This window comes from Carcharhinus amblyrhynchos, chromosome 11, assembly GCF_965287045.1.
Source record: "Carcharhinus amblyrhynchos chromosome 11, sCarAmb.v2.hapA, whole genome shotgun sequence".
NCBI lineage: Eukaryota > Metazoa > Chordata > Chondrichthyes > Carcharhiniformes > Carcharhinidae > Carcharhinus > Carcharhinus amblyrhynchos.
In genome coordinates this window covers 1971117-1993740 of record NC_137334.1, presented here as the reverse complement: position 1 = coordinate 1993740, position 22624 = coordinate 1971117, and the positions used below count along the sequence as shown (strand labels likewise).

At 42.2% G+C, this 22624-nt stretch overlaps 1 protein-coding gene across 6 annotated transcripts in view; it reads left to right on the top strand.

The window, feature by feature from the left end:
- unc80 (unc-80 homolog (C. elegans)) overlaps nucleotides 1-22624 on the top strand; it is a 262012-nt gene that overhangs the window by 56538 nt on the left and 182850 nt on the right. For 4 of the 6 annotated variants that reach the window (XM_080198379.1, XM_080198377.1, XM_080198375.1 and 1 more), the window contains exons 13-19: nucleotides 3982-4323; nucleotides 10498-10629; nucleotides 11343-11490; nucleotides 12329-12436; nucleotides 15472-15620; nucleotides 20200-20363; nucleotides 21775-21873. In XM_080198379.1, coding sequence (XP_080054505.1) covers nucleotides 3982-4323; nucleotides 10498-10629; nucleotides 11343-11490; nucleotides 12329-12436; nucleotides 15472-15620; nucleotides 20200-20363; nucleotides 21775-21873 — 1142 coding nt within the window. The remainder of the gene's footprint in view (nucleotides 1-3981; nucleotides 4324-10497; nucleotides 10630-11342; nucleotides 11491-12328; nucleotides 12437-15471; nucleotides 15621-20199; nucleotides 20364-21774; nucleotides 21874-22624) is intronic. The other 2 variants (XM_080198381.1, XM_080198378.1) reach the window with 1 other exon arrangement.

Sequence of the window (22624 nt, the reverse complement as noted above, 5' to 3'; positions counted from 1 at the left end):
CAAATGATGGAAAAAAAATTGGAACCTCTGTTGTAGCTCCAGACTACAACATACATGTAAAAGTGCATGTTGCCACATGAGTATGCTTAGCTTTACATGAAATTTGAACACTGATTACAGATTATGTTACTGGTTCGCCAGAGGATTCCAATTAGCTGCTTTGCAGGATAATGAGCAAACAGTGATCACTTCTATTGTAATATGATCATTATTACAATCCCTAATGGGGAAATGAGATCCAGATAACGTACACAAAAAGCTGCTGCTAAAGCTCAACTAGAGCAAAAGATTCTCTTTTAGCCTCCTGCAGCTGCCTGTTGTCAGTGATTAATATAAGTGTAATGATTTAAACTATGCTTTAGCTTTTTAAGAAGTTATCCATTCATGGATTTGTGAGTATTGGTGGAAAGGCCATTATGTGTTGCCCATCTCCAAGTGCAACTGCAGAAGTTGCTTCAAGTCCCTTTCTTCTACTGGGATGGTTTGTACGTATTGTGGTTAGATAGGAACTTCCAAGACTTTGATCAGTCAACAATGAACGAATGGCAATACCTTTCAGAGCCAGAGTGGTGTGTGACTTAGAGGAGAACTTGAACCCATTGGTGTAGTCAAACATCTGCTGTCCTCTTTCAAGGTAGTTTATGAAAAGGACAACAAAACTGCACACAATACTCCAGATGTAGCCTCACCAATGTCCTATACAATTGCAGCAAAACACCTCTATCTCTTTACTCAAATCCTCTCGCTATGAAGGCCAACAAATCATTTGGCTTCTTACTGCCTGCTGTACCTACTTGCTTACTTTCTGATGCACAAATACACTAAGGTCTCGCTGAGTATCCACCTCTCTCAATTTACATCTATTCAAATAATAATCTGTCTTCCTATTATTACTACCAAAGAGGATAACCTCACATTTATCCACATTATAATGCTTCTGCCCCTGCATATGCCCAAATCACACTGAAGCATCTCTGCACGCTCCTCACAGCTCATTCTCCCACCCAACTTTGTGTCATCTGCAAATTTGGAGATAATGCATTCAATTCTCTCTTCCAATCATTAACATAAAATGTTGACAGTTGGGGTCCTTGCACAGATCCCTGTGGAACTCCAATAGTCATGACTACCAAGCAGAAAAAGACCCATTTATGCAAACTCTTTGTTTCCTATCTGCTATCCAGCTGTCTATCCATCTCAAGACATTACCTGCAATCCCATGTAATTCAACTTTACACAGTATTCTGTATGTGAGACCTTGTTGAAAGTCTTCTGAAAGTCTAAATAAACCACATCCACTGGTTCTCCTTGGTCAATGCTACTAGTTACCTAGTTAAGGAATTCCAATAGATTCGTCAAGCATGACCTCCCCTTTGTAAATCCAGGCTGACTTTGTCTGATTATCCCACTGCTTTCCAAATGCTGACTTTTGAAATCCTTGATAATGGACACTAGCAACTTCCCCAGTACTGACGTCAGGCTCACTGGTCCATAGTTCCATGTTTTGTTTGTTTACTAAGGGAGTTTTAAGGGCTCCTGGCTGCAATCCAACTGTGTAATCCTGTTATAACCACTTCATATTGTTCATTCGGCTGTCCTGAAAACTCTGTTTGCTTGGGGTAGTTTATGTTCTGTTGGCCTTCAGCTGTTAAACTCTGGCTTGTTGATAAAGTGGACGCTGGTTGAGGGGCACTGAGGGGATTGGATGTTGAAGGGTGTTTAAAGTATTCAGGGTCTTTAAAGTGGTTAGGCAGCTCAAAGGCTGATAGATGAGCTGCTGATTCCAAAAGAAGCACTGGGCTGAGGCTTTTTAGGAATGGCAACTTTTAACCTGTCCGCGTTGGTCTCAGCTTTCCTCCAGGCTACTTGGAAGAGCCTTCTTTCTGGCAGTCTTGAGATGGAGGCAGGATCATCATTGTGGAACGAGGTCCACTTTTTGATTCCTGCCTCCAACATAAAAATCCACCTCGTCTCTGAGTTGTTTTTATACCTCCAGTATTTATGTGGCTGACCCAGTTAGGTTAATGGTGATCCCATTGAATGACAAGGGAAGGTGCTTGGACTGCCTCTTGTTGGTGTTGGTCATTGCCTGGCTTGTGAGACACAACATTATATGCCATTAGTCAGCCAGGCCTGGGTGTTGTCTGCGTCTTGCTGCATGCAGACAACATGGACTGCCTCATTTCCTGAGGAACTGTGAATGGAACTGAATGGTTTTGCAATTGTTAGCAAACATACTTCTGATATTATGATGGAGGCAAAGTTATTGATGAAGTAGCTAAAGAGGGTTGGATGTAAGTCAGTGCCCTGAGATGCCTTGGGACTGAGATTTTGGCTATAACAACCACAGCCATTTTCCTTTGTGATAGGTTTGACTCCATACTTCGATGTTGATGCCATCCATTTGTAGGTCTAACAAAACATCACAATTTTTTGTGGTTTGGTAATGTTCACAGTGTTATGAACCACTTTGTTCCTTTACTTATAATGGACTTTGCAGCTGTATTCCTATACTATTAGAATTCACTGCACTCTGGGTGGTGCGCTCATCAGTGGCTCATGTCAAATAATTTCTAATGGTTTTTGATCAGTTTTCCAAATAAATATGTGTGAAATCTTGTGATAATGATAACCAGAGCTCTTGCACCCTTATGCTCAAGTAATTAGATTGTTCTTGTGATGGACTTTTGGAGCCATCTCTTTAGAGCAATGTTGAAATGTCTTGAGTCCAAGCATACCTGAATGGTACCATCTTTTCTCACTGAGTATATCTGTTGGTGTGCCAATGTACACAGTGGCTAACGCCATTGCCTTCCATGTCATCCAACTCAACCTCAAGCTTCTGCTCTATGTGCATGTTACACTTAGGAGGCTTAGTCAATGGGATTGAATCTTAGTTAAGCATCACCTCAGAAATTTACTGTCAAATTTGCCTGGGTACATCTGTCGTAGGTCTCTTCTGCTGCAATTGGTGATTTCATGTATGGTTACAATATTGATTTTTTATACATATTGGGAACTCTGCAACTGCCAACCCAATTGTGTCAACTGGCTAGAGTATTTGGGGTTTCCGTACAGACTTGATAAAGCTGCATTTCAGTGTCAATGGACTATAAACTCCATTCATGCCTTCCTCAGCTGAGGAAGTGGGTTTGCCTCTGACTTTCCAGCCAGGGAAAATTGATCACAAAAATGCATTATGAATATTTATTAATTAGTTCTTGCCAATTCTGTCCCAATTTCTCTTAATTTGCGACATTCTCTGCCAATGTTTTCTTGGTATATTACACTCAAGCTATGGTCGATTCCCTGCAGTACATTTAAATACAAAATGTTTGACTTAAGGCCTACAAGTCAGGTAAGTATGAATGATATGTGTCATGGTTTATTTGCAATTCAGTAAGTGGTATGTCTTGAAAGTGATTTAAGCCATTGGCAGTTATTTTGTAAAACTGTCCTGAATGTGATGTGTCAGGTTTGTGAGCAGCAATGGGGACTCCTTTGAACAAAGTTTGTGCAGTAATCTTTCAAGCTACATCGCATCAGAAAATGAGGTGGTCACTCAAACTAGTGATCAGATCTCGTACTGTGGATTGAAGTGCAGTGGAATGATTTGTCCTTCAGATCAAGTTATCTTCTCTTTGGATTCATTAGCCATAATGAGTAACATTTAATTGGCTATCATTTGAGAAAAAAGTTTGCAGTAAAGTTTCCACTTTTGGTGCAAATGGAAAATGTGCCTGAAATTGCACTGATTATGTACAGTATAGGTGTCTACTAAAGTTAATTGCATAATCAAAAATGTAAATTCTTCCATGGCCTCCTTCTGAATTGTAGAGTTTCTGTTTCTAATGTCCTGAACTATCCTGACTTTTTTGCTTTTAGATTAGAATCTTTACAAAATGTAACTACTCGACTGTGTACTGAGACAATGCTTGCTATTATATTTGTAAATGAACTCCTTTTTTTCTACATCTTTAGGTCATTCTAAAAGCTTTGTTTGTGGTACTTAATCATGATATCAGTTCTCGTACGTGTGACGTGGGGCTGAACATCATTGACTGCCTGCTGCAACTGGAGGTGATTCCATCGGTGGATAAGAATTACAAAGTCGAAGAAAATAAGGAGAACAATCTGGATGAAAAGTGGCAGAAAGAAACAGGTTCCCAGCGAGGAGCGCCAGGAGGATCATCCAGTGCATTTGGAGCAGATGATGGTAGTGGAAGTGCAGGTGGAGGAGGAGATGGTGGAGGAGGTGGTGGCGGAGGAGGTGGCGGCGGAGGAGGAGATGATGGAGATAAAAAGAGCAAAAGTCAGGAGCAGGTTTGTTTTCTTTTGTTGACTTTCAAAGTGTTGCATCGTGTGCTTCATCCAACCATTTGAATCTCCTGAGAAAAAATGTTGCGAAATGTCTTCCTTTCTTTTGTGGAAGTTTCTAGAAAAGCTCTGTAACCTTGCTGTCTACATTCTTGGTTCTTTTCCTCAGTGTGATATTCCAATACTCCGAGGTGTCGCATGGTTCACAGAAATATTTGATTTTCCCAGATTGTACCCATTCTTAAAACATACACCTGATATACGTTCAGCTCATAAATGAAAAATATTAATGACACATAATTGCAGCTTTATTTTGGGAGTCTGTTCCATCTATCCCTAATTCAGTCAGAAAGAGATATTCTTTAAATCTCAAATCTTTCTTATGGTTTGTTGTGCCTCACTCTTGGGTCAACTTGCATCAAAGAGAAAGATGTTTAAATGCTGTATTCAGGTGCAGTAATTCACCTTATTACAATTTATTGATTGATGCTCAATGATTTAGAACTCATTACAAACAGGCATCAAGACTTATGCTTGGACCTAAATTCTCCCCATTGTGAGATGAAATGATCAGTCTCCCTCTTGTCGGGGTCGGCTATCACGACTCAGGGCTGCCTTAAAGCATAACAACGTAAGAAATAGGAACAGGAGTAGGTTGTTCGGCAGTGGTTGTTTGGTTTTCATCTCATCAGGGTCCGATATGGCGTGAGGGTTTGAGCTGCCACTCCTTGCCCCAGGCAGTTTGTTGTGATAGGGTTCATGGGCATGGCTGTGAGTGGGGCTGATGGTTCTGCTGCATACTGGTCATGCTGAGGGGTCATCCCTGTTCCCATACCTACTGGCCTTGTCCACCATGCACCCTCCCAAATCTATATCTCCATCCCCATCATCATCGTCATCCTTCTCTTGGTCGTTAAAGGCACAAAGCAAGTTCCTCTGAGCTCACGGTAAATTTGTCACTGTCTCCATCCATCTCTCAATCCCCAAAGTCGCATATCCAGCCTCTCTGAACTGAGAGTTGAAATTTCAATTTATAAACCTCCTTCTGACATTTGGTGTGGTCAGTCAGTATCTGTCTCTGCTCTGTGTTTTATCTCTGTAAAATCTTTAGAGCAGTCCGTAAATCAGCGCACTTCTGTTTGTCATTGTGACCTTTTCATTGGATGTCTAGATTCCCTCTCAGCTTTGCTACATCCTACTCCCGGCTTTCTGTCTTGTGTTGGAAACTGACTTGTACACAACACTTGTGTCCAGTTCCATGTTTTAAGTTCCAAAGTTCTTCTGTGCCACTTTTCAGTTTCCTGTTTCACACCATTTAATTGCTGTTTCAGTTCGCTAATCTCTTTCTCCTTCTCGCAAAATTCTTTCATACAGTTTGCTATTGCTGTCACCTTACTGAGTTTGGAGGCTTATTTCCCTTGGCCACTCTGAGCTTCTTCCCAGTGCTGCTGACCAGTGGAGGGTCCCTGACCTTCGTATGGTTTGTCGGCATGTTCCAGCCACTTCAGCTATTTGTCATTAAGGTACTCTTGTGGCACAAATTTCCACACCGACTTCTTGTCTACCATTGTCTAAATATCGGCTCTATTTATTTTGATTCGGCATAAATCAGTTAGTCAGATCACTGTGACCACCCAGAGATAACAGAATGTTGTGCTTCACTCTTGGGATAACTTGTGTCAAGGACAAGGACACTTTAACTCCACGGGGACGATTCCCCCAGAAAAATTCTAAGCATCAAATTTGCGTAAACGTTGGAGTAAATGGCTCTGTGTTTTTTTTTCAGCAGGAGTTTCAAAATGAACTTCCCACACTCTGTGCTCTGCAGAGTGCGCTAGTGTGAATCACTCCAGCAATCAGTGGGCAGGGTCTGTTTCCGCTGGAGGGGCTGGCAGTATAACACTGAGCAGGGCTCTGCGCGTGTGCAGATCTGTCAGCACTGAGATTGGCACGTGCGCAGTGGTCCCTGCCTGCTGGCCACCTCAATCGCTGGCCTTGCCCAGATGTGTCCAGGCCCAGCCCCCCGACACCCTGATCTCCGGCAGGTTGGGAGCTACACTAAACCCCGCTGAGGGTGGGGGTGGTTAGCAGGCTTGAAGATTTCAGTGCCTGGCTCACAAATAGCATTTAAATCGCATTCAAGTGAGTTGCTGACTACAGTAGATGAGCGGGGGCATTGACGCCCAGCAGGGAGCCTGTGAAGCAGCCTCTGCTCGAGTCTCCCAACCTGCTGCTCTGCTTTTGTAGTGCGGAAAGATGGGAGAATTCCACCCCCCCCCACTTTGTTCATATACACAAATCCACTTCATTATGATCTAAAGATTGATGCTCAATGACTTAAAATTCATTATACACAGGCACCAAGATTTGTGGCTTGGATCTAAATGCTACCCATTGTGAAGTGAAGTGGTCAGTCTCCCTGTTGTTGGGATCTGATGTCTCTGGGCCTCGGACTCATAGGATCCCTACAGCGCAGAATGAAGCCATTTGGCCCATCAAGTCTGCACCAACTCTCTGACAGAGCCTCCCAATCAGGCCCTCTCCCTGTAGCCTTAGGTACTTACCCCGCTCATCCCCCAATCTACATATCTTGAGACTCTCAGGGACAATTTAACATGGCCAATCCAACTTACTTGGACATCTTTGGAGTGTGGGAAGAAACAGGAGTACCAGGAGGAAACCCATGCAGAAACAGGGAGAATGTGCAAATAAACTCCACACAGACAGACAGCCACCCAAGGCTGGAATTGAACCTGAGTCCCGAGCATTGTGAGGCAGCAGTGCTAACCACTGTGCCGTCGTACTGCTCAGGGCCCCCTTTTCCAGTGTTGTTGCTAGTTTGTCGTTGCTCAATCTCGAGTGTTCCTTCCTTCTATCCAGGTTCTGCTGGCACCAAGTCGAGCCCACAATCAAATCTCACGTGCACAGCTCACTCAAGTTCTTTTGTTTCATTGAGCTCCATCTAAACAGCGATAAACATAAACACTTTACATCTGTTTGACCAGGTATTAATTAATTAAGATTCCTCTCTGCACATTGTTCTTTGTAATAGTTCTGTTTTGCAGTTTTTTGCAATTATAGCATGGCGGCACAGTCGTTAGCACTGCTGCCTCATAGCGCCAGGGACCTGGGTTCAATTCCCGGCTTGGGTCACTGTCTGTGTGGAGTTTGCATGTTCTTTTTGTGTCTCTGTGGGTTTCCACAAGGTGCTCCGGTTTCCTTCCATACTCCAAAGGTGTACAGGATAGGTTGATTGGCTGTGCCAAATTGCCCCTTAGTGTCAGGGAGTTAGGGCTATGGGATAGGGCTTGGGTGGGATTGTTGTCAATGCAGCATGCACTGTCAGGATTCTATGATTCTAAATTGACCCTGGTGTCAGGAGGACTGGCAGGGTAAACATGTGCGTTTACAGGAATAATGCCTGGGTTGGATTGTGGCCAGTGCAGCCTTGATGGGCTGAATGGCCTTATTCTGCACTGTGTAGGCATTCTGTATGCTTGTGGATGATTAGCTCCTTTTCCCACTGCGTTCTGAAGACATTCACTTTCGGGCCACAAGTCCACAGTCAGAAGTGTGTTCTTTTTACTTACCTACTAAGATTTATGGGGTTCACTTTTTTGCAATAACCCTTCCTATTGTAAATCATGTGAAGTTCCAGTGACTTAAGCATGTGGCAAGAAAGAACCTTTTAAATTTTGAACTCAGAAAGTTTATTAACCATTAAAAAAGGTAATAGGTCAAATAAAAAGCAAAGTGCCAATTAACACCAATTAGCAGTAATTAATGATAAGAAGAGAAAGCTCAACTTTAACATTGAACAAACATCTCACCATCCTTCTCAGACCAGGTCATAACGTAACAAATCTGAAGGAGCTGAAAGTTAGGACTCAGCACATCACTGCCTTTCCTTTCTCTGACCTTCTGCCTCAACCAATCCTCTTCCTTCTGAACTGGCTTCTTTGGACCACTTTTTACATCTTAAATTATTGAAAGCCTTAGTCAGTTGTTAAAAAATATAGCTCATTGGCCTGTAACTTGTCAATAACGATATAAGAATTAGCCCATCGTTTTTTGTCTAAATACACATTATGCCGAGGTCTTGAGACAACGCTTCTTCTCGAGCCATATCTTTTATCTTGAGGTAGACTTGTGCTTTGACCAATTAATGATTAACTTGGCTGCCTGGTGACTTGAGTTGAGATCCCTTAGACAAGGCCTCATTCAGTCTTTCCCCAGTCAAGATTATCTCTTTACGCAGTGACCTGAGAAACTCATGTTAATCCCTTCTTTCACAACACTTTCTTATTAATCGCCCATCTTGTGTTGTCCCTGAACTGAGTGGCTTGCTAGGCCTTTTCAAAGAGTCAACCACGTTACTGTGGCTCTGGAGTCACACGAGGGCCGGACTGGGTGAGAACAGCAGATTTTCTTCCCTAAAGGACATTGGTGAACTAGATAGATTTTTCCAATGATTGACAATGGTTTGGTTATCTGTAGATTCTTAATTGCAGATATATTATGTAGTCCTCTAAAATAAGTGCAAATATATTGGAAATGTTTTACTGAAAGCTGTAGAGGGTGTTTCTTCAATATTCTAATGGTGGAATTCTGCTTGTGGTGGGAACTGTGGCAACCATGAGCACTAGATTTGGCGTGATGGAAATGGTCGGTTTCCCACTGATTTGGAATTTTTTTCTCCCAACTTTGAAAGCCGGTTAAAGGCAGGTCAGGTTTTCTGTTGACCGATGTTGGGAACCATATTTGCATCTTATCAATGCTCATTAAAATTCCAGTTTGCTGGAATTACAGTCTGCCTCAGAATTAATTGTGCTGCCAGTAGATAATTCAAACAGTCTGCTTCACAATTCTAAATGGCAAACACCTGGTGAGCTTCAGTTCATTCCATGACGTGGACTCAATAGACACTGCTTTTGTCTTCCTTCAGAGCATTGCTGTGAGGTATCGACTGCCTGCAGCACAGGTTGGGCCAGGAAACTAGACCGGCAGGGTGGGGTGGGACGGTGAGATGGAGACAGGGCTCAGGGATGGGGCATAGGGTGGTGTCGTTCGTGAGAGGGGAGGGGGATACACTAGAATGGGGGATAAACAGGCAAGATGGGAGGAAATATGAGTGTGGTGGGGGGGGGGGAAAGAGTCAAGATGGGGGAAACACAAGAGTTGAAGGGGAAGATAGAACCAGGATGTGGAGAATCACAAGAGTGGGAGGGGAGACAGAAGTAGACTGAGGGGCAGGAGATTTATAATAGAATCACAGAATCACTGTGGTGTAGAAGAAGGTCAATTGGCCCATTGTGTTTGCAGTGGCTTTCAGGTGGGTAGTATGACTTAATGCCACTCCCCTGCCTTTTCCCTGTATGCTGCGTATTGTTTCTATTGCAAATAATCATCTAATGCCCTCCTGAATCCCTCGATTGAACCTGCTTCCCACACTTCCAGGCAGTGCATTCCAGACCCAAACCACCCGCTGTGTGAAAAAGTTTCTCTCACATCACATTTGCTTCTTTTCTCATCACATTAAATTTTCATTCTTAATCCTTTGATGAATGGAAACAGTTTCCCTCTATCTACTCTGCCCTGTCCTCTCATGACTTTTGACACCTCTATCAAATCCCCTCTTAGCCTTCTGTTCTCCAAGGAAAACAGTCCCAACCCTGCCAATCTTTCACCATAGCTGAGGTTTATCATCCTGTCATGTAAGTGTCTTCACTCACTCCAATTTGTTCATATCTTTCCTTTATGGTGCCCATAACTGTGATACAGTGTTCTAGCTGAGGTCGATCCCAGGTCTTATACCAGACTATCCAAGGAAAAGACTGTAGTGGGGTGAGGTGATACTGTTGTGGAAGGATAGTGAGAAAAATGAAAAAAAATCTCTTTTAACTGTGCAAACTACAAAAACTACTTAAATAAGTTAGAAACATTTACCCTTTAATGAAATGATATACTAAGTTATTCAGAAAATCCAGCGTTTTTGCTTGATTAAAAAAAACCTTCCCACAAATATACATATAGATGTGTGTGTGTGTGTGTGTGTGTGTGTGTATATATACATATGCGTGTTCACATAAGAGAAATTCATTTTTCAGTCCAGCTTTTTATGCAAATATTTGCAACTTGTCTCTTACCATGCAGCACTAAAATGTATTTATGTTCAATTAGGATGAAGATACCTCAGGCAACATTCACAGACTTACATTAACAATGCTTATCAAAATAGTGAAGTCACTGGGGTGTGCATATGGATGTGGTGAGGGTCACCGTGGGCTGTCAGGAGATCGTCTACGCCTTCAAGTAAGTGGCTTCTATTTATAAATAATATCTTGATATAATTAATGGAGCTCTGCTGTTCTTGGAGGATAAAGAACCTTATGGAAGTAAATATGAAGGTTTTTTTTTCAATCGTTGTTGGCCACTCAATGCATCCCAAGATCATAGAATCATAGAATCCTACAGTGCAGAAGGAGGCCATTCGGGCCATTGAGTCTGCACCGACCACAATCTCACCCAGGTCCTATCCCCATGCATTATCCTAGCTAGTCCCCCTGACATGAAGGGGCTATTTTAGCATGGTATTCCACCTAACCCGTACATCTTTTGACTATGAGAAGAAACCAGAGTATCTGAGGGAAACCCACACAGACGCAGAACGGGCAATCTCCACACAGCCAATTACCCAAGGCTGCTACACCTTTATTACTTCTGCCATGTCTTAAATATCATTGATCTAAATGTAGCCTGAACCACTCTCGCCTTTGACAAGAAAAATAGGACAACACTTCAGTGTTATGGAACTATGATCTGTGGTACTGTACTGAAGTGTATCTTCTCTCACTCAATCAATTTATTGCTTCCTTGATGTGATATACACCTGAATGCAATAACATTGCTTTATTAATCTTTCACTGAAAATTCTGAGGCTAGTATCAATTTTATACAAACTTGTTGAAGAATGCTGTCAGCTATTACTAAGCATTGTTTATTTTAAAATATATTAATCATTTCAGGCACAGAACTGCCTTACTAGATTGTACAAACTTAGAAAAGTACAGTTTCGTCAAACTCTGCGGGAGTATGTGAACAAGGATTCCCTGAACAATGTAGTGGATTTCTTACATGCTTTGCTAGGGTTTTGCATGGAACCAGTTACTGACAGTAAGTACAGCAATCCTTTCTATCAAATTATTCTTTTTTTTTGTATGTGGCAGTCATTAAGTATATAATCATTAGGGTTTGATTATATACAAATAGTTACAAGATAGCTACTTGTATCTATTTGACTTCCAGTTGGGTTGTATTGCAATCCTGTAAAAATCAGATTTTTTGCCATTTCATTGTTCTTTCTTTTTTCTCCCCAAGTTCTCCATGCTCTATTCTGTGAGCCTCTTGAATTGATTAGTAATACATCCGTATAAATAGTGTAGGGTGAATTTTCCACTAATTCACTCCTATAAAATAGAAAAACACCCAGCCCTTCTTGTGTTCTTCTTTGTTGAGATGGAGTAGTCATTGTGTAAAGAATCACAACAACGACATGATAGTTTGGTGCACCAAACTGCTGCATCATCAACATTTGAAAAACTGAAAAAGAGACGTGAAGATATGATTCTGTAAACTTGGAGATTGATGCTTGAAATCATAATTCTTTCACAATGCCTCTCTCTTCTCCCCTCCCCCCCCCCTGCCAATTTTGAATCAATCTACATCTAAAAGATGAATAAACAACATTTTCTTCCTAAAAATTGCAGCTACCATTTTTCCTGTTAAAGAGAGGGTGGGGTTACCTAGAGCTCACATGTAATACCAAACTAGGCGATCCTCACCTTCCATAAAACTCAACAGTTTGCATGAAGGATCTAAAGCTTCCTGTCTGTTGTTAAAAATCTCACTGGAATATTTTTTTTGAGATATCCCGAGATGTGGATGTCCTCTCCTCATGTTCATTTTTTAGTTTCTTTAACAGCCATTTATTTTCCAAAAATTTCTTTAATAGCACTAGGTATTCAGATCCGATCAGCTGGGGGTTGCAACGTCCGCTTTAGGCGCCCCAGCCTCTTTGAAACAGGAAAATTGGTGGCTCCAATCGGGAGGCCTACCACAGGTAAGTACATTTTTATTTTTCCTTTATCCATAAGTAAAGGATGTTGCATGGGAGGCTCTTGATTGCAAAGCCTTATTTGGGAATGCTGCACTGAAGCTGTTTAAAATTACTTTGGCTTTGAAACTTTTTGAAGTTAAGTTAAAGTATTGTTGGATGAAGAGAAGAGCTTTAATCTGGATCAGTGTGCTGTTTGTGACAGAAACATTGAAATTGAAGTGTGTATCAGGAAAATGATTCACTAGTTTATATTTTTCCATCAAAATGCCAGTTATTGAAAGATGTGTATAGTTTCTTTGGAAAGGCTTTTGAAAATGGTCTTTTCTATAGGAGACTTTCAAGTATTGGTGCAAATTTCTATTGAAGACTTAGTTTGCACTGTTGGGCCAGTTGGTACATGAGTCATAGCTTCCAGAAAGTTCACAGCGCGGAATGAATTAATTTCAACCAGAACCGCAGAAGCTGGTATTTTAGTTAGCCTCAGTGCAACTGAATAAAGACAGGGAAGAATTTTTATTAGGTTATACTCCTAATTGATATCTAGTGTAGCAGCATAGGTACAGAATTCTATACAGACAGAAAATCGAGCATAGCTGTGGGGTGTGCTTACAAGAAACGGGTACAAGATTTTATACAGACTGATGGAAAGATCACAACATTTTGGCATAATTTAATTTGGATGAGTGTGAGATAGTTTTTGTCTTATTTGGAAGAAAGATGCGGAAATATGCATCCAGTGAAGGCAGGTAAAAGTGCTGAATGAACAGAGAGCTTGGTGGGTTCAAATATATGACTTAAGATAGATAATGCCATAAATAAATGCTAATAGCATTTTGGAATTTAGAAATGAGGCCAAGAGTAAAGAAGCATTAATACATTTGAATAAACATTGGTTAAGCTGCAGTTAGGGTCCTGCGTACAGTTTTGGATACCACATACAAATATATTGAAGTCTCTATCCACCAAGATCGTAGAATTCCTACAGGGCAGAAGGAGGTCATTCTGCCATTGAGTCCACACTGACCACAATCCACCCAGGTCCTATCCCTCTAGCCCCACATATTTACCCCTTTATACCCTTTACACTATGGAGCAATTTACCGTGGCCAATCAACCTAACCTGCACATCTTTCAAGAGTGGGAGGAAACCAAAACACCTGGAGGAAACCCATGCAGAGACAGGGAGAATGTGCAAACTCCACATAGTCACCTGAGACAGGACTCGAACCTGGATCCCTGGCGCTATGAGGCAGCAGTGCTAACCACTGAGCTGCCGCGCTGCCTGTTCAAGATGCTGCGAGTGATGGGGAATTACAGCTATGAGGAAAAATTTGGAAATTATGGGACTATTTGCATTGCAGCAGTAGAGGCGAGGAGGAAATTTAATAACGCTTTTTAAAATTTCAAGGAGAAATACTGGCCGTGATTCTCCCAAAAGTGCTGAATTGGTGGGAGAACTGTTCTAAATCCTGACTGTTTCTCAGTTCAGCTTCTCACCTGAATCTCCCCACTCTGTGCAGTGCAGAGGTCCGAGTCGCGAATCTCATTAATAACCCAGGGGGTCGGGAACTATTCACACCACAGTTTGACAGTTCTGGAACTCTGCACTTGTGCAGTGGTCCCAATCTGTCGGACTCCCCATTTGCTGGCCAGCCCCCTCCCCCACCCCTCCACAGACCAATCGAGGTCCCCACAGCAATTCCCAGGCTAGCCCTGGCCCCGCACACACCAGAGCACCCTGTATAGCCCCCCTCTCCAGCAGTGGCAACCCCCTCATCCCGGCAGCCCCCTTGCCCCTGCTGATACAACCCTCCCCCCCCCCCCACCACCCCCACCACCTCTCCACGGAGGCAGCCTCCCCCCTTCCCCCTCTCCCCTCAGCCCGGCTCAATTGCTGCCCTCCGTCCATCCCAGACCAGTCCTGCCTGCAGAATGGAACTGGGTGCCCCTGTGGCACCGCCAGGGTGCCCACGCCCAGGGGACACACATCCCCGCCACTCGACCCCTGGGTGGCCCCAGTTCTCCCCCCCTTTGTTCTGGCAGAGTCTCCCATTAGTTCCCTGAACGTGGGGAACTAGTCCAAATCCCGCTGGAATGAAGTACCCCTGCCAGGCTGGGAGATTCAGTTGGGACCTGAAAGATCCCGATAATGAGCTGATACATATATTTGAAATACATTCAAAAAAGATTTAAATTACTTATCTGCCTTCCCGCCGGTTTCCAGCATGGCCTGACTGTTCGCTGGCTCTGGGAAATGCAAATGTGTCCCCAGCACACGCGCAAATCCCTGTTCAAGGCCAGAGACGCGCATCTCCCACTGTGACCCAACGGAAAAGTTGCAAAGGGTTCGATAGGGTAGCTTCAGAAAGAATGTTCCCAATCATGGGGGAGACCAGAAAGAGGGGTCAGAGTTTGAGGGAAAGGGATAAACCTTTTAGAACTGATCTGTGGAGAACTTTCTTCACCCAGAGGGTGGTGAATGTGTGGAATTCACAACCACCAAATGTAGTTGAGGCCAAAACGTTGTCTGATTTCAATAAGAAATTAGATATAGCTCGTGGAGCTGAAGAGATTAAGGGATATGGGGGGAAGGGGAATGAGGATATTGAATTCGATAATCAGCCATGATCAGAATGAATGGCGGAGCAGGCTTGAAAGGTCAAATGACCTACTCCTGCCTCCAATTTCTATGTTTCTATGAATGCATTGAAAAGATAGAAGCTGATTTACTATGGTTAAAAAAACAAGCAAGCACAATGATTATGTTAAAAAGTATATTTTGAAAATTGGCTGTTGACCCAAACAGTTTGAGCTTCATCACAAAAAGCAGCGATTATTTGCAAATTGTCATGTTATTCGATGTGCAGACACATGTGAATAAGTAAATGATTTGCTGACCGTGGGAATGAGTAATGGGAGATTGAAGAGAATTAAGCATGGCTGAAAGAAAATTAATTGCGATTGGTTAAAAAGGACAGAAGGATGTGAACGTGGACCTTAGCAAGTAAAATATTTGTTTGTATTTTCTATACGTTTAGACAAGGCCGGATTTGGAAATAATTTCACCACTGGTGACAATAAATCAGCTGCGCGTAGTATGGAAGCAATTATTGTGAGCTGCATGTTCAAACCTCTGATCACACGGTGTGCATCCACTACACATGAATTGCACAGTGCTGAAAATCTGGTAAGAGTCTCCTGGAAGTCAATTTGTCATGAGTTTTATATTGGGGCATGACATCCTTGGAGTTGCAATTAGCTTCAGATTGCCACTCTGTACCAACTTATCTGCACCATGTTTTCACGCGTGCCTGTCTCAGTGACCTTCTTGACTCAGGCTAGGTGAGACCCAGGCAGCACAATACATCAGGGGGTCTAATTAGAGTCTAAAAGAATTGGAGCAAGAGAGGACACATCCCTTTTTTTTTTACAGCACTAACTACCGTAAAGAGGGTGAGTTTAGGGTCCTGTTGAAAACAGCATGTCAGGGAGAAGATGCTATCAATGGTAAACGTGTGGGGTTTGGTTAGTGGGGGAGGTTGGACCTTGGGGTGGGGGGGCGGACAACTGGGTGGGTGGAGATTGTTCAGATATTGGGGGGACGAGGAGCAGACCGGGAGTGTGAGCATTAAGTCATGATGGGGGTGGGGGGAGGGGTTAGGTTGGTTCAGGGGTGGTTGGACAGTGCTCAGTTGGTTCAGAACCAGGAGAGGAAGTGACAGGGAATCTAACATCTAGCCAGGGACACATCAGGAAGTTCAGGTTGGTTTTTGGACAATTACTGTGTAAATCCATTACCTGGGAACTACTGAGAGGTTTCCCAACACAGGGGAGCCAGGAGGTTACAGGCTATTGTCTTCATGGTGTGTCGCTTTATAAGAATAATAAATTAATATTTATAATAATATTTGCATGGAAATTAATATCCAAGAGAAGATCCTGATTAGAAAGTCAAGAAATATCATTCCCTAACCTTTCCAGTGATTTACCTGGAATCAGAGAGTCTACATTCAGCCACAATGTGTCATGAACCCATTCCTATTGGCTACACTGTTGGCAGGATGACATCTTGATATTGGCTGCTTGCTTTAAGTGATTTCAACATTCAGCCAATGCTGACTGCTGAGCAAGAGGCCAGTATTGTGATTGGCTCACACCACTTAAAACACATCTGCATTGCTTACAGTTAACCTGTAGCTTTTAAAGTGGATTTGCATTGTGAGTGGAGCAGGTTCTTGCAATCTGAACTGGGAAGTGAAGTGAATCTGACCTGAGAGAGATTGAAAAAGGGCATAACATAGGCGAGAATGGGCTTCATGGTCTCTCATCTTTGCACTGGTCGTGGAGTTGGAAACGACAAGAGATTTCCTCTATCTTTATGGGACACAGTAAAAAGTCTCACAAAACCAGGTTAAAGTCCAACAGGTTTATTTGGGAGCAAAAGCCACCAGCTTTCGGAGAGCTACCCCTTTGTCAGATGAGTGGGAGTTCTGTTCACAAACAGGACATATAAAGACCCAAACTCAATTTACAAAATAATGATTGGAATGCCAGTCTTTACAGGGAATCAAGTCTTAAAGGTACAGACAATGTGAGTGCAGAGAGTGTTAAGCACAGGTTAAAGAGATGTGAATTGTCTCCGGACAGGACAGTTAGTGAGATGGTGCAAGTTCAGGCAAGTCGTGGGGTTACAGATAGTGTGAGATGAACCCAAGATCCCGGTTGATGCCGTCCTCATGTGTGTGGAACTTGGCTATCAGTCTCTGCTCAGCGACTCTGCGCTGTCGAGTGTCGTGAAGGCCGCCTTGGAGAACGCTTACCCAAAGATCTGAGACCGAATGCCCGTGACCGCTGAAGTGCTCACCAAAAGGTGTTCACGAATGGCCTCAACCGGGATCTTGGGTTCATGTCACACTATCTGTAACCCCCATAACACCTTGCCTGGGCTTGTAAAATCTCACTAACTGTCCTGTCTGAAGATAATATACATCTCTTTAACATGTGCTAAACCTTCTCTCTTCACTCACATTGTCTGTACCTTTAAGACTTGATTATCTATAAAGACTCAGATTCCAGTCATTATTTTGTAAATTGAGTTTGTGTCTTTATATGCCCTGTTTGTGAATAGAACTCCCACTTACCTAATGAAGGAGCAGCGCTCCAAAAGCTAGTGGTGTTTGCTACCAAATAAACCCTTTTGAACTTTAACCTGGTGTTGTGAGACTTCTAACTGCGTTTAGCCCAGTCCGAGCCAGCATCTGCACATCATGTCAATGATGTGTGACAGAAATAAGATATCGTGACTGCTACAAGGACACCAAGCAATGCTCTGCATGATTCTCTGCCTATGGTCACGTACCAGCTGGACTGTGAGAGGGTGATGTTCTGTTTGGTTGCAGTACAGGGCAGAGTTGACACAGTGTTTTGACAAAGTGATGTGTGTGCATTGTGTTTCACATTGAGGCATGGGGAAACCTGCATGTTAGTGAAGGTTGTTTGTTTCTCTCAAGAGAAAATGAAATGTATTTATCTCTCAATGAACTGAACACAACAGTACTTACACAACAATAGTTGGCAAGCTGTGAGATGTTGCAAATATTGTCAGTTCCAGCCTAGAAGAGACCAGATGCATCAAAGTTCATTGCGCCTCTCACTTTCACAGCTACTGGCAATGCAGCCTTTGCCAGACTCTTGTGATATCAGTTGTGGCTGCAGCAGATTGCAACTTGTCACTTATTGAATTTCATACATATTTGGTGAAATCATCACTTGCCAGCAGTAATATGACAAGGTCCTGAGGGACCTTGACAGGGTGGATGTGGGGAGAATGTTTCCTTTTGTAGGAAAAGCTCAAAGGAGGGGTTAATGTTTAAAAATAAGGGATCACCAGTTGAAAATGAAGAGGCAAGCTTTATTCTCACAGAAGTCTTTGGAATGCTCTTCCTGGAAAGGAGATGGAAGCAGAGACTTTGAATATTTTTACAGCCTACATGGATAGATTCTTGGTAAGTAAGGAAGTAACCAATTTTCAGGGGTAGGTAGAACACAGATTTGAAGTTATCCGGTCAGCCATGCAAATTAAAGGACCTGCCAATGTGTAATCTTGCAAATTTCACCTCCAAAGTACGCATGCACACAGCAAATACCATTTTACTCATGCATGGGATGTGGCCTTTGCTGGCTAGGTTAGCATTTATTGCCCAATTCCAATTGTCCTTGAAACAGTGATAGTGAGCTGCAGTCATAGGCACATCCACAGTGCTGTTAGGGAGGGAGTTCCAGGATTTTAACCCAGCGCACTACCAGAAGGATGTGGAGAGGGTACAGAAAAGATTTACCAGGATGTTGCCTGGTATCTGAGGCATTAGCTATGGGGTGAGGTCGGAGAAACTTGGTTTGTTCTCACTGAAACAATGGCGTATGAGGGGCGATGTGATAGAAGTCTACAAGATTATGAGGGGTATGGACAGAGTGGATAGTCAGAAGCTTTTTCCCAGGGTGGAAGAGTCAATTACTGGGAGGCACAGGTTTAAGGTGTGAGGGGCAAGGTTAAAGGAGACGTATGAGGCAAGTTTTTTACACAGAGAGTGGTGGATGCCTGGAACTCACTGCCAGGGGAGGGAGCGGAAGCAGATACGATAGTGACTTTTAAGGGGCGCCTTGACAAATACATGAATAGGATGGGAATAGAGGGCTATGGTCTCCAAAAGAGTAGGGGTTTTTGTTAAGTCGGGCAGCATGGTTGGCATAGGCCTGGAGGATCGAAGAGCCTCTTTGTTCTTTGCTCTTCGTCACTTGCCAACCCAAGCTTTGGTATTGTCTAGGTCTTGCTGCACTCATGGACTGTATCAGTATCTGAGGAATTGCGAATGGTGCTAAACATTGTGCAGTCATCGGCGAACATGCCCACTTCTGACCTTATGATGGAAGGATGGTCATTAACAAAGCATTTGAAGATGGTTGGCCCTAGGATGGTTAGCCCCCAAAAGGCAATTGTAGTGACCAACCAACTATACTACCAATCCTAATTTTACACTAACTGTTTGTAATAGGGATATTGGAACTGTTCAGTTTTAATGTAATCTTTTGTGTGGTCAAACTCCTAGAGTGCCCAAAGCGAAATTATTTAACAGTATATGTTCTGAGCCTGAAATTGACTTTAGTTGCCTATTTCCTTGGATAAAAATGGATTTATAACACATAGAAAGCAACAAGTAAAAGGGTTAGAACATAGAACACTACAGCGCAGAACAGGCCCTTCGGCCCACGATGTTGCGCCGACCAGTTAAAAAGCAATGACTCTCTAACCTAAACCAATCCCTTTCCATCCATAAACCTATCCACAGATCCCTTAAACGCCCCCAAACTAGGCGCATTTACAACTGCATATTGTATATTAAAAATTCGAAAACTCAATTTTTCTTTTAGGAAAACCTATTTGGGGTTCAGTAATTTCAGCCAACTTTTTAAACTGCAATCAAATGGCATTCCTTTGACAACTATGATTTATTTTTTGGTTGTATTAAGCACATAGAAAGCAAATAAAGTTGGAGGATAGAGAAAAAAATATTTGTGCTGACAGATAATATACATTATTAACATGATGAGAACAGTGATTAAAAATGAGGCCTCTTACAGATGTTTAGTCATTTTTATTTTAATCTTAAACCTAAAAGGCAAATGAGTAACTGCAATCAGCTAATTTTTCATGAGTGAATCGTTAGTATTTTCATACAAACTGTGCTTATATAGATTCTTTCTTTTAGGGACTTTATTGTGACATTCGTCAACTTGTTCAATTCATCAAAGAGGCTCATGGGAATGTTTTTAGAAGGGTGGCACTAAGCGCCCTCTTAGACAGTGCAGACAAGGTAACACCTGGTAAAAAACCAGATGACACTGAAGAAAAGAAAGTGTCAGTCAACAAAAGGTACGCATCTGATATGACTTCAATTTAATTGAATTTTTTTACTGTGACTGTATTCCCTGTGACCAATGGTGCAATTATTATTTGAAAAAGCTTAATAAGCAAGTGCTAGTCGCCCTTGTTTCTATGAGACACAAGGGTTGAGTGGTGCAGTGTTGCCACCCGCACAACTAATTTACATTCTTCTAAATGGCCTTGAAACTGATTGCACAGCACCTGTCTTAGATGGAAAATGAGTGCTTTAAGAATACAAATGGCAGGAAGTATGCGTAATTCATTCTGTGCAGTAAGTGCTTGACAAGCCATCTAGATTAGAGTGCTCTCGAGACACCTGGGATACAGTGTCTGAAATTGGCATTATGCTCATTGAAACATGGATATAGAATTTGCAGAAAACTTGTGTGATACTGATGCTGCACCTGTGGCTTATGCCTGTCCATTAGAATAGAATTTTCAGCAAATTGTGACCTGAGCATTATTTACATCCGTTTGTAATTTCCAGGGATTTTTTTCACCACTCTGCCCCATTAAAACCAACTGTGATTGTCAATTGTTGGATTTAAGCCCATGCTCATGCCATTGCTACTTGAACTGAAAAATAACGGCACTGGAGATCTGATAGCAACATGATTTATTTATTTAAAATGTTGCTTTTGATGCGGTGCACGCAAGATAAAATCTCAAAAATCAATTCACAGTTAACACAGGAATTTAGAGGTCAACTTAACAACTCGTTGTCAAAAGCACTCTCATTGAGTTACATCATTTGGTATTGTAATAATTCTTAACATCATGAACATTGGCGTAGTGGAGTATTTTCTTTACTGCTTTGATTTTGTGCTTGATTATTATCACAAACAAATTGTGCAGTTAGATCATATACTATCCATATGCCAATATTTCCTTGTTGATATTATGAAATGTTGATTTGGATCAATTCATAGTGCACAATCTTGACTTTGCAAAGCTGTAAATATATGCAACTAAACAGAAAGTCTGGTTCATACATAGAAGGATATGCAGTGTCTCCCTCAGGAAGCTCATTGTAGTATAATGTATAATAAAAAAGTGACACGGTGGTTAGCATTGCTGCCTCACAACATCAAGGACACGGGGTCGATTCCTGGCTTGGGTCACTGTCTGTGTGGAGTCTGCATGTTCTCCCTGTGTCTGTGTGGGTTTCCATCGGGTGTTCTGGCTTCCTCCCACAGTCTGAAAGACAGCTACCTCTGTAAATAGCACAGGCACACGGCCCAGCCTGGCTCCAGCCTATGGAAGATGTTAGATTCAGGGATGGACTTAGAATTTTTAGCCATTTTGCCATGACAAAGCACCTGTATATTGTGATGAAAATCCGGGCCCCACATCATTGTTTTGTATTTATGTACAGTGATTTGAATTTGGTTGATTGCAGAGCTGAAGTGGGATTAAGCGCCGATAAAGCCCAGCCCTCAGCAGCACCAGATGAATGTCGTAGTCTTGTCTCCAGTCGCCCTCCTCAGACTCCAGAACAGTGAGTGACAGGAAATTGCTTACATTTCTTTAATTATACATCACGTAGCAAAGCAGCACCCGACAGGTAGAATATCTCTTTCAGATATTCATAATATTACATCACCTGAAATAATCCAATGCTGTGGATGCTATTTCTTTTATGCAGGGTTGTACAAGAAGTCTGAAATAAAGTCTTGCTTTATTGTATTTTGCATTTGACTCTTGAGTCGATTGATTGCTAATGTAATCATTTTGTTTTACAATAGCTGGTTAAATATGACTGCTGCTGTTATTAGCTAAAGTTTGTTTCTGTAAAGGGCTTGAAAATTTGGAGGCTAACTCCAGGAGCCTTGCCTCCGACCTTTATTACTTTCTGACAGAGCCAAATGCAGATTGAATCAAATCCTGTGAGATAGAATAGGAACCCTCAGGGAGGATAACGAACCTGTCAGTCATATTTTATGCTCGTACCTAAGCTGCCTGGGTAAACCGGTCAAAGGATATTGTAGTTTTTATTTGCTGATTTCTGTCACAACTGATGTTACTGTTACTACCACAATTTTTCTTGTGGTGGCCTTCGTTATCCTCAGTTTTTTTTTATATTTGACACTTGCAACTATCGTAATTAGCAAAATACTTCATTATAGGTTAATTCCTCTAGAAGCCTCCCTATTTAGTTGATTAGAGTTACCTGGCTTAGATTCCTCTATAACGTCTTAGGTGTATATATATATATAAAAAAACTTGACTATCAGTATAACCAAACCTAA